At 43.7% G+C, this 11,756-nt stretch overlaps 2 protein-coding genes across 3 annotated transcripts; one reads left to right on the top strand and one right to left on the bottom strand.

The window, feature by feature from the left end:
- Positions 1-4,487: 4,487 nt before the first annotated feature.
- Positions 4,488-8,869, bottom strand: LOC142571640 (F-box only protein 33). The gene is made up of 3 exons (XM_075680156.1): positions 8,273-8,869; positions 7,030-7,715; positions 4,488-6,016 (listed from the first exon to the last, which is right to left on the bottom strand). The coding sequence occupies exons 1-3, from the start codon at positions 8,707-8,709 to the stop codon at positions 5,730-5,732; spliced, it is 1,410 nt and encodes a 469-aa protein (XP_075536271.1). The 5' UTR covers positions 8,710-8,869; the 3' UTR covers positions 4,488-5,729.
- Positions 8,870-8,988: 119 nt separating this feature from the next.
- On the top strand, positions 8,989-11,174 carry fh (frataxin). 2 transcript variants are annotated; one of them, XM_075680158.1, is made up of 5 exons: positions 8,989-9,227; positions 9,940-10,031; positions 10,120-10,243; positions 10,319-10,416; positions 10,524-11,174. In XM_075680158.1, the coding sequence occupies exons 1-5, from the start codon at positions 9,105-9,107 to the stop codon at positions 10,654-10,656; spliced, it is 570 nt and encodes a 189-aa protein (XP_075536273.1). In that variant the 5' UTR covers positions 8,989-9,104; the 3' UTR covers positions 10,657-11,174. The 2 variants fall into 2 exon arrangements, with proteins under 2 accessions (XP_075536273.1, XP_075536272.1); XM_075680157.1 differs by having other exon boundaries at positions 8,993-9,227; positions 9,940-10,046.
- The last annotated feature ends 582 nt before the right edge of the window (positions 11,175-11,756 follow it).

Consider the following 11,756-nt stretch of genomic DNA (forward strand, 5'->3'; position numbering starts at 1 on the left):
GGTGTGTGATGGGTGTGAGCTGTGGTGTGCTTGCGCAAGCCTATACCATGTGGTAAAGCGTTGCGCACTGCTCGCAGTGTGAGCATTTATAAGAACACAACGCAGGGTGTATGGCGTGGTAGAGACTTAAATGTGGATATGTTTGTTAGGAGTTTCGCCATACTCCGGCTTCGTCTCGCATCAGACCATTATGAGGCGGTGGTAGTGTTCTTCGGGAAAGGCGACAGTGCTGTAGATCGGAGCGCTTAGGCGGCGCCCATTCTGCGTTGAGCGTCGGCACGCCTCGCCCTCCCTCAGCGTGACCGAGCACAGCTATAGCGATGAAGGAGCGAACGCGGAGCGCAGAAAGAACGCGGAGGCGGAAGAACGCGGAGGCAGAAAGAGAGGGCAAAATGAGCGCAAGAAGGAAAGTGCAAGGAAAGCATGAGGTGCCGAGAGATGAGGAAGGCGAAGGAAGCCACCTAGAAAGACCACCAGATGGCGCTCATGTTCGCTCTTCCAGGCTGAGGAATATGGAAGAAAGTAAATGGGCTGGAAGAGTGTTCAGGTATCTGTACAGGAAAAACATTGATTCACAGTGGAGGAAAAGAATTAGGAAGCTTACCAGCAAGTATGCGGCCTGTAGGGTGGGCAACACAGCAACAAAGAAGGCTAAGTGAAAAGTCAGAGAGGCTGAAATAATCTCATGGGTGGCGGCAATGGAAAAAAAACCTGCCATGAATAACTACTTAAGACGAAAAAACGAAATCAGGAAAGAAACAATTTATGATAACTCAGAGGGAAGCTCATTATTTGTTGAAACACGATCGGGATGCCTTAGAACATGGACCTATAAAGCGAAATATAAGACGGAAGAAGCATGTGCTTGCTGCGGTAAAGCTAGGAAGACTATGGAGCATGTTTTATTAGAATGTGAAGACGTCTACCCAGCGGTCGATTTAGGCACCACTGGCCTCCTTGAAGCATTTGGGTTCAGAGAGAGCAGTGGAAAAGTAAACATGTCCGCAATAGGCATTAGTAAGAGGCATTTGGAGGATTGGTGGAAGCAAAGTAGGGAAACAACAAAAAACGGAGACGTATTAACACAAACTTCGAAATAGGGGATCAGAAAATTTGGGTGGGGTAGTTTATAGCGTTATTTTTTTTCTCTTTTTTATTGTTTAACCTAGGTAGGACATTAGGCAGTATAATAGCAAGAGCTTGGTGGCACAACCCACCACCCCGTTCCAAAGGGGACGCTCATAACATCCATCCATGCATCCACACCACCAGCCGTGCAGGGAAAGAAAAAAAAAAGAACTAGAAAGCTCGCCTTCACTTATAGCGTTCACTGCAAGCATTTCCCAGTAAAGATTCATAAGCTGCGTAAGCTGCAGTTGCCGGGAAGCGGCAACTGTGTGACTAGCGCCGCGCATTGCGGCTCTGCCAGTCGGTGCGGTGATCGGTGCAATCTCTCAATATATTGCAAAATGAAAACACATATAGAGATGCGTTCCAGTTTCGCATTAGGGTGTATCATAATCGTCGGTGAATGTTTTCGATTAATGGTTTAATCATGGTTAATCAGTTGATACGGCGTGAGCAAAAACAGGAAAGCAGGTGTTGTTGTATTGCTCTGCATGCATTTCCGCGAGGCATTGCACGTGAAGGTCACCACCCTTGCATGACTAATATTGGCACAGAAAACTTTCATGAGCCACTTGATGACCTGACCACAAAGCTACCTGCTCGTGAATTATTGAACGCTCACATTGGTTTCTTCAGGTTACGAGTTAATTTTAATTCATGTTGTGCTTATGAGCGCTGTGTTATTCCAAAACACATATTTTGTCCACTTTTGTAGGCATATAAGTAGGCATGACACTATAAAATATATTGTTCCAGCGCCCAAGGTTGTTAATGACACAATGCTACAATGTTCTGTATTGCAGCTACTCATATTTGCTTTGCGCTCACATATCCCAGTGTTATTTTTCAAAAAAAAGAAAAGGTGTTTCCAAAATGCATCTTTTTTCTATGCGCTTGATTGAATCGGTACATTACATGCCTGAAATACACTCAGTGTAATATATTCACTTGCAGAGAGCAAGTTGTCTTCACTATACTGCTTGAAGCTTGCTTTTCAGCACCAATGAAGAAAACAAAAAGTGCACATCAAAGTGAATGCACAAGGGTTTTTTTTTTTTTTTTTTCAAAATGAGTCTGATCCACAAACCAAACCATGAGAGATAAAGCTGTAATGACAAAAAACGAGGCAATTTTCCTCCAGAAAAAGTATCAAAATGAAATGGGTAAAATACAGCAAACGAACTATGAGTGAAGATCACATTCTTGATTAAAAATGAGCCAGATCCTGTTTGTGCATGGATGAAAACAAGTCAAATCCACTCAGCCTATAAAGGAGCGCTTACCAGACAATGTGTTTGAGGCACCATGGCAGTCTCTTATCAAGTTGTGTTCCTGATTTTGCTACAGCCTTCAATGCTGCTCAAAAAAAGAAAAAAAAAATGATGAGAGACATTAAAAAATGAGGCTCCCTATGCTTTTAAGTAAATGAATTTGCTCTCTCCAAATAATAGTCTCACTGTTCATGAAGTATACCAGTGCCCCTAATTATCAGTGTTACAATAGCTATCATACTAACATAACATCAGACCACTCTGAAATTCGTTTACAAAAATGTTTTCCAACCAAAACCACATCGAACGTTTTAAATCAGAAAGAGTCAAATCCCAACTTTTATTTCCCAGTAGTGGTCAAATGTGCTGCATTTTTTTATTACTTGTTGCTGTAATGTTGCTCTAGCTGACACTTCAGACATATATAATTGCTTTTATAGCAGTGCATTTCACTCCAATTACAAATTTTTTGTTGTCAAATTCTGTTTAGGTGGATTTGACTCATTTCGAGAAAAAAATACCTCATATATGTACAAGTGCTTGTGAGTGTGCATGCACTATAGCGGCCCATTGCTGCCCTACGAGGATCCCCCCTCCACTGAAGGGAGACTTTTAAGCCCTGGTCAACACCATAACCGCCGGGAGCGACAATGAGTGCCCACACTGCTTTTACGAAACCTACACTTATGCCAACCAATCTATCACTCTCGTGAGAGTTTGAATTGGTGCTACGATTGTGAAACAGAAAAGTCTTCAGATATGAAATTCAGCACTTATCTTTCTTTTGTTAGAAAAGCAGAGGGAAGATAATAGCAGAGGTGAGCTAGTTGGGGCGGTCTCCAGCTAGTGCTCCAGTGATCCCTTTTGTTAGAATTCGTGTGGCTAGGCACGGGACGTGTCAGTTGTAAGTGCAGGCGCATCCCGTGCCTAGTCAAGTGAAATATTGCGCGAGTGATTGTATCCCCGAAAGTGATAGCTCAAAAATACTGCCACTGGGATTGCTTGTCTAGATGCTACTTGGGCACTCATGGTCACTCCCCGTTGCAAGGGTCTTGCGACGAAAGGGTCGCAAGAGTCTCGCAAGGGTACTTGGGTCCTGCAGTCGTTGTGGCACTTCACCCATGAAGCAAGAATCAACTTCAATGTTTCATCCATCCATAAAATTACTCATACAAACCCAACATATGCAAAGGCCAAATGCAGGCAGATCTTTCCCGCAGGCAATTTTACATATATCCATGAACGACTACATAAGTACACTTTAATTTTAATGTTATTGAGAAAAAAACTAGGTCAGAGTCGGCTAAAGCTTGACTGCTGGGAAACGAATCCCTCGGCTGCAAGAAGTGCCATAGTGGTGAGAGAGAGAGAAAAACATTTTGTTGTGAAAAAATATGGGAAAGATGTTTAGGCCCTCAGTCCAGGCTTGTGGAATTCTCGAACATGTCGCCGATGAAGGAGCCACTGTAGAGTGGTTCCACAGCCATTTCATGCCCAAGACTATATTGAGACTCATTCTCGTGCTTTGTCGGTGGTCAGAGCGACACTCTGTCCACGTCCACATTGACCACGGATGTGCTGGTTGTGAACTGGGCACGTGCACCTACACAAATATTTTTCAACTGCCCCTCCTCGAATGACGCTGAAAGCCACGACCTCAATCTGAGCAGGATGATGCCATAGCCACAGAGTTACCATGGGTATTCATTTGAAGAGCTGAAGGGCCTTTGTGAACATGCACGTCACCAAATTTCTATCCCTTCTTTATGGGATATAGCAAAAAACGATTTCTCTGCATATAAAGCTGTGATCCAGACCCTCTCAAACACAACTTAGTTGTTTTGGCTTGCCACGATACAATGCTATTTATGAACTGGACCATCATGTTTAGTTGACATGCCCACGTCAGCCACAGGTAGCCATGGGGGTTGATGCTATGCTCATGGAAAAAAAAAAAGCAAGCCTGGAGAACAGCAGGGCCAAAATATATCAGCACGAGCTCTATATCACAGTGCTCACCATGCTGTACAGACAGACTCACTTGAAGTAGCCAACAAAAGGAAATACAGAACGATGGATACCATGTGATAACATAATTAAAATGTCTTTATTTGTGGGCTACAAAACATATCTTTCGCAGGACTTATCCTCAAGTCCTGAGCACCTTTAAGAGATTGAAAAACAAGACATTTGCTGAAAAACAATCAGATTCACATATAGCACTGATGTTGACTATGGCACATCCTGTGCCGTGTTCACAAAACAAGGTGCACGCAGAACAGTACAAAACGTGTGCACACATCAAATATGCGATAGGCGGAAATGCACTGCAAATAACAATGTGCTCAAAGTTACAAATCTAAAAGAAATCTGCTGTCAAAATATATTAAACCTCTTGCCAAGTTAACAAATGTTCACGGGCACTGTGCATTGGATATTAGAGAGGCACAGATAGAATATAGATCTCTGAAGACAGTGGCCATGGCATTAGTGTGGAAATGTCTGGCTCCAGAAAGCAGATCACCAAGATGGCACCAATAAGGGCACGTCAGGCCAAAAGTGATATCTGCTTTGGTTGGTTGTATTGTTTGGTCTTGGATGGAACCTTAAGGTGTGGTGTTAAGCAACAGCAAGTCTCTGGCATTTGAGAGCCTGTTGACAGGGCAGTATAGTAGCTATGTTGTCAGTGGTACAACACAGCAACTTGGAACTTGTGCACTGCGCTGACCCTTGGGTCACATGGTGTGAGAGGCATGTCCTGTGTGTGTGGTGTTTAGTTGGTAAGCATGTGTCAGTGGCATTGTTCTAAATTGGCACACTTGAAAAACCTTGAGACCACACTGCTGGCTTGTAAAAAGCCAACAGGAATATCACATTTGCATCACAGGTGGCCCAATAAAAAGACTTTACTGCCTGCGGTCCATGCACTGGATCTACTGCTGCAGAGCAGCACAAAACAACTGGTTCAAAAATGAGAGATGTCTTGGGTAACAGTGAGCCCTTTCTATGGGCTGTGCATCAACAGGGTGATGAACGTTATATGCTTTGCTGTTCAACAACATGTTATCGTCAATCACGGGGACGCCTTGTGTACAAAAGCAACCGTACTCTCCCCAATGGAATAAAAGTTGTACAGGTACTTCAACAACGGTTGCACATGTGGATGCAGCCACTTGTCAACTTTACACCCGTCTAGAGGCCATAAGCTGGCCAGATACCAGATAGGATGAACACGGTGCCTCATGGTAACAGGCTGGCATGGAATGAGCAAATGGCAGATGACTGTCAGGCAATGCCTTCAAGCCACAAGTGGCTGCAACACAAACACAGCTACAGGCTTGTATAACCCTGAAGCTCTTGTAAAGAGCGCATGTAGCTCCGAATTTCTCCCATTTCATCTTGGACTGGGGACTGGAAACTGGTCAACGTCCACGTCCGCTGTAAGCTCAGGGAGACTTCCGTCTCCAGGTGTTTCACATCAGTAAGGCGGAGCTCACTGTAGTATGGCCCTCCGCTGCTGCTCCCCGAGACACAGTCAGCTGGAATGACCAACTCCTTCAGCTGTGGCCCCCGCAACCGTGCTACGGCGATGAGGTCAAAGTCTGCTATCTCATGTCCTGCATACATAATAAGTAATAACAGCTCATGCAACAAAGCTTCCAACAAACAAACAAACAAATTGAAAGAAATGCGTATTGTCGCATGACCAGGAAATGAACCGGAATATTAGGTGTTTCTTAATTGGGTGATGAGGCCGAAAAGAAAATGAAAAAATAAAAATTAGTTCAGGTTGGCAGGAGCATTGTTTTTTTTTCCCTTTCTGTTTTACTTTTTTAGCCTGCATAATGTAGAACCCTGTATAATGGCCGAAATGAAAAAGTGTTTCCTAGCTAGGTAGTTCCTGGTCAATTTCAATCACTGTTATGTAAACTATAGCAGGTGAAATAGTAGTGATGTATTGCTTCTGATGTGTGCGCCCACAATCTAATTCTTTGAAAGCAACATGCGGCATAAATAACAGCATGGACACCTTTTATAAGTCTTTCCGTGCAACTCAGGACCATCACTCACACTCATCAAACTCATCACTGAGTTTTTGTACAAATTTACAGTTTTCCTACAATTATTCTTAGGTTAAGCAAACAAATATGAATTGCCTCTAACTGGTCTGTACTATTTTCTCTGGAGTTTAAATGGAAATGAACTGCTTTCAGTGAACAAAAAAATCAATCAATAAAGAATTTTGGTTCAAAACTGTTTCCAACATCATTTAATAAATGACTGCTGCTTTGTTCTCATCACAAGTGTACTATTGGCATATAATGAGAAAACACTGAGCATGCTTGGAACATGCCAAGTAATTTTTCCTCGTAAGTTGGCAAGTCAAATCAGCAAATCTCCTGAGCGCATTAGAATTCCAGTAGGCCAAGTACTTTTGTCATTAAGGAAACATGGAAGTGCTCAAACAATGGAAACATACACAAGCAGCCATGCATGAACTCAAGGCTGCTGCTTTTGAGCACCTACTGTTTCAGCTAGCCCTCACTCATAACCTTATTGTGATTATGAGTAAATGAACATCACCCTGCTAAACAGCAAAAGTAAGATCAGTGACCGTGGCACAACTCACCAACCAATTTAAGGCTTCCTAGTCGATGGCAGCGCCATGCTAGCATGACCACTGGGCTTTCAGCTCGCACAGCGAAGGTTCGTTGAGGAATTCCTTCACTACCTGAGAGTGCACTTACGACAGCCACTGCTTCCAGCGTTTCAGCATACTGTGCAGAGAGTAAATCGAAGACATCACTTCGAAATCCGTCACTAAAGTAGGACTGAAACCTGGCCAATGGTATGGCAGCATTGAGAAGACCCTTGATAGCACTCCATGGCTCGCAGGTGTGCAGAAGGGTGATCGTGACACGAAGCTTTGGGCACCGCCTACTCAATTCAAGCCATGAACCTTCACAAACCGTCTGCCGGTCATCAAGGCCATGAACATGCAGCACCAGCTTCAATAGCAAGCCTCGTTCACTCAGGAGCAAAAGCAACTGGTCGCAGACATAATCATAGTCAATACTTAGAGCTGTCAGGCATGTGAACTGCTGCAAGTGCCAGAAGTGGATTTCGGGGATGGGGTAGTGGTCAGGGTCTTCCTTCACACTGGCGAGGTGTAGTTGCGAAAGAGAACGTCGCTGGTGCAAGCTTAGCAGCGTCAGGAAGCTGTCCGAATGGTGAAACAGATCCTCCAAGCATCCGAGAGAGAAGTATTCCAAGTGACACGACGTGCAGATGACTTGCCTGATTACCTCAAAGAACCTGCGCCGAAATAAACATATCGCGCTTTATTACAGGAAGTAATATAACAAAAGGTCGGCACCCTCCCAACAATACGAAACGAAATACAACAATGTCGTATACGGTAAAGCATGTTCTTCAAGCGGCGTATTTTCTGCATTTTCAATTCATTGCAGGCCACATTTGTGATTAGTTCACACACATTCGCAGAGTTTAGATAACCTGCCAGTGCAACGCCGCATGCACTAATACAACTGCTCATCCAGGCCAGCTCCTTTGTACGAGTTTCAATTAAAAGCTTTTCGCGGGTGTGATTAAAGCAGCTAAGAGTGTTGACAAGCGTTTACAGCCTCGTTTTGCGCAAGTTACGAAGTATAACAAGGTATAACGATAAACGTCACGTGACAGCACGCGTAGCTCTGCAAGCGACATACGAGCAGGCTGTGTAAACAGCAATGAAAGCGGACTATTTTTGGTTGCGGCTTGGCGCGCTAGGAAAGGCTTGAAACACACTGAGACTGTCAGCGTCGGCACAAAGCGATAGCGGATATCGGCATCGTAACGCATTGTTCACTCACCTGTCATAGACAGCAATGGTTTCGTTTTCATTGCTGGAACATTTGGAGGCATCGCAGAGACGAAGAGGCCAGGCGACAACGCAGGCAGTCGGACGGAGACACAACGACGTTAGTTGACGGTTTTCTCCGAGAAAAGCAATGATCGCGATACACTGCTGCACTATCTGCGGGCTCGTGCAGTCGAACTCAAGGGTGAAATGACGCACAAAGCGGCCGCATTTCTTCGCCAGGAATTCAGCTTGACGCCAGGCGTTTCGCTTGCGGCTTAAGCGGATCGTAAGCGTCGTCCAAAATCTCGGGTGGAAAAGGCATTCTCGCCAAGCTCGACACGTAGAGGAAGCCTTCAATTTGTCCCTGAACGAGAGATATTCGTAAATTTCGACTAGGACGACGGATGGTAAGGCAGCAAAGTCCCCGTGCGCCCACCCCACCGACATTACAACACGTACCCTCCTCCCACATGGAAATTGGGACCGAGCAGACTAGACACACTGAACTGAGCTTTGCTTGACGTGTTGCAAACAGCTTGACTGAAAATTGTGCGGCAAACTTACAGAAAGCGCAAGTGTAAAGTAAGGTACGTTAACGCCTATTATTAAGAATTTACTGTTAAATTAAATTCTTTTTCTTCGCACGCAGTAAGTGTTCAGATGGCGCTACCATTCATCCAGTTACTGAGCCACTGAGCGACTTCTTTTATGCCGCGAAGAACGTCGCAAATAGACTTGATGACGAAACGAAGCTGGCATGGTTGTGAAAGTGGTAATATTAAAACGCGTCAGACGCGTTCCCAACCTAACGTCGAAAGTGTTTGTACGCGTTTCTGTGGAGGATGGCTACGCTATGGCGAGTTTTCGTGAGGAAGCGCTGGACATCGCTGGCAAAGTGTCGTATGAAAGCAAGTTCGTCGGCTGCACTGACACAACTGTGCGCTGTCACGGTCGACAAGAAAAGCGTTAGTTTATTTGTGCTCTCCGAAGTTGTCGCCTCAACAGCAGCATGCTTGCGAAATCGCGTTGTACAGAGTACTTTGCGTTTGCTGTTATGAGAGCTGCGATAAGAAACATATTGATGTTCACTTATGTCTGGGTAACATACACAAATAGTGTGGTTGATAATTCCTTTCAGTGCTAAGACACGCAATCGAAAAAAAAAAAAAAACGAATACACAGCGGCGGTCTCGCAACGTTATACGAGTTCGTCCCTATTTTGCGTGTCCGTATTTCTTTTCTTAACAAATTATCAATGGGCATTGGTGGTGCAGCCAGTTTTGCATTGTAGTCTCAGTCAGTGCGTCGACTGACGCGTTTCGATAGGGGCGAAATGCAATAACACCCGTGGGGTACTTAGATTTAGGTGCACGTTAAAGAACCCCAGATGGTCAAAATTAATCTGGAGTTACCCACCACGGCGTGCTACATCGTGGTTCTGGCACGTAAAACCCCATAATTTAATTTAATAGCACACAACTATCATGACGTGCGTAGCCTGTATGGTGCAACTAGCGTGCTCTCGCTTTCTTTGCTTTATTGAACTTGCATTGTTAAGCAGGTTGCGGGGCAAATGTGCGGCTTGGTCATATTTATTAATAGTGGCAGTGACTGCAATAGAATTACAAAGCTCCTGGCTTGTTGTAGGCCTGTAACTACTCTTCACTTGTGTTTCAGACCCTGACTGCACCTAAGCACCATGTGCACCACAGAGGTGGAAACAGCCTAAACCTGTGGCGAACATTCTCGTCGCACAGAGTACTCGATGAGTATGAAGCTGTCTCGTATGTAACACAGTTACCTAGAGCACTTTGATGTAGTTTATGTCTAACATTCTGTTCTCTGCAATGCTTCCAGGCCTCCTATGACTGAAGTTGAATATGAGGCCATTACGAAAGAGACACTGGAATCATTAGCTGAAAGGTTTGATGAAATCATTGAAGATCTCAGTGATGTTCCTGAAGCCGACCTTGCATTGAGTGTAAGTGAAACTAGTAAATTACATAAATGGCATTTGTAGTGATATTTGTTAAATCATGCTTTTCCTCTGGTATAGGATGGTGTTCTTACTGTACACCTTGGGCGCAAATATGGTACCTATGTAATCAACAAGCAGACTCCAAACAGACAGATATGGCTTTCATCACCTGTCAGGTAATAGGTTATTCAGCATCTCTCTTTAAGTTATTAAACTCAACTCCTGTTGCACTTTTATATGTGACAGAATTTAATACCCTAAAGTATGTGTATTGCTATTTCAGTGGCCCAAAGAGATATGACTTCATAGAAAACAAGTGGGTATACAGACACGATGGTGTGTCGCTTCGTGACCTCCTGGAAAATGAGATATCTTCGTTGCTAAAGAAGCCTGTAAAATTTGACTGTTCCATATAGAAAATGTACATCATAGTTAGAACTTATATATTTATTGTAAATAAAAGCTTGCTGACTAGGCTGTCCCAGTGGTGACATACTGATGCATAGGCACCTTCACAACTTCCACCAGTTCTTAGTAACAAGAGCGTTAAAAACAAAAGTGCTCAAGCAAGCTTACTTAAGGAAAGTTACATGCAGTTTCTAGATTATGTTCTGGGCCTTGTGTAGGATGTGTAGGCACTTCTTGTTTGAGTGACACTTTAAACATCTAAACCTCATTATAGCAGAGGGCTAAAGTGAAAATACTGTTTGCTTGTTGCAATATTAATTATGGCAAGTTCAGTCAAGTGTCTTCTAGTCATTATACACCTTGTTTGCACAGTGCATGCATACTTCAATTGAGGGGGCACACAACATATATCATTTAAATATCATTTACATAACAGTTAAGTAGAATTGTGGAATCGGTTAAATGTTATGGCTTGTGATACACAGCAGACAATGTTGGTTTCACTGATTAAAATGATTTTTCATTATGTTGTGACACCTTTTTTCACTTGCATCAAAGTGGGACTCAATCTTTATTTCGTATTCTTTTCAACGAAAAACAAGCACAGTGCAGCAAAGATATGCAACAAAGCATCTTAAGTAGTAAGACCATGATGGTGGGCCTAACAAATGGGTATTGCATGTCTCTGCTAACATGGCATCATGTGTCGAATTGACAGCCCTCTCGTGTTGATTCGTACTGCAGCTCACGCAAATGAATTTGACCATGGCTAAGCTTTAGAAACAGGTGTTACCTTGTTAAAAAATTGCCTTGTTACCAGGGGAACTATTAAGGTCTCAGGGGTGGCACAAGGCTATTTTTCTTGAGATATTAGGTGGGGGGAGGCAGCACAGCACAATTCTCTGTTTTCGTTGGGGGTGCAAGAAGGAACTTCATCACTGGGCACTCTGTGATAAGTGGGGAAGGTGGGTCTATGGGGCAGGAGAAAATTTTTGATGGCGTCTGCTACATGTACGCATAAATTCTGATTGTACAGTAAAAATACTGTAATTGTCTGTGTGAATATACTGCAAATTGCCTGTGATGAGGATGTCAAACTGGAATCAAA

This window comes from Dermacentor variabilis, chromosome 2 (assembly GCF_050947875.1).
Source record: "Dermacentor variabilis isolate Ectoservices chromosome 2, ASM5094787v1, whole genome shotgun sequence".
Lineage (NCBI taxonomy): Eukaryota > Metazoa > Arthropoda > Arachnida > Ixodida > Ixodidae > Dermacentor > Dermacentor variabilis.

Excerpts from the sequence above, each read along its gene's own strand:
- LOC142571640 (XM_075680156.1), bottom strand. The coding sequence starts at position 8,709 with ATGTCGGTGGGGTGGGCGCACGGGGACTTTGCTGCCTTACCATCCGTC. Across the intron at positions 7,716-8,272 it reads ACCATTGCTGTCTATGACAG|GTTCTTTGAGGTAATCAGGC; the intron begins GTGAGTGAACAA and ends ATTTCGGCGCAG. Across the intron at positions 6,017-7,029 it reads AGGAAGCCTTAAATTGGTTG|GACATGAGATAGCAGACTTT; the intron begins GTGAGTTGTGCC and ends TTATGTATGCAG.
- fh (XM_075680157.1), top strand. The coding sequence starts at position 9,105 with ATGGCTACGCTATGGCGAGTTTTCGTGAGGAAGCGCTGGACATCGCTG. Across the intron at positions 10,244-10,318 it reads AAGCCGACCTTGCATTGAGT|GATGGTGTTCTTACTGTACA; the intron begins GTAAGTGAAACT and ends CCTCTGGTATAG. Across the intron at positions 10,417-10,523 it reads TGGCTTTCATCACCTGTCAG|TGGCCCAAAGAGATATGACT; the intron begins GTAATAGGTTAT and ends TTGCTATTTCAG.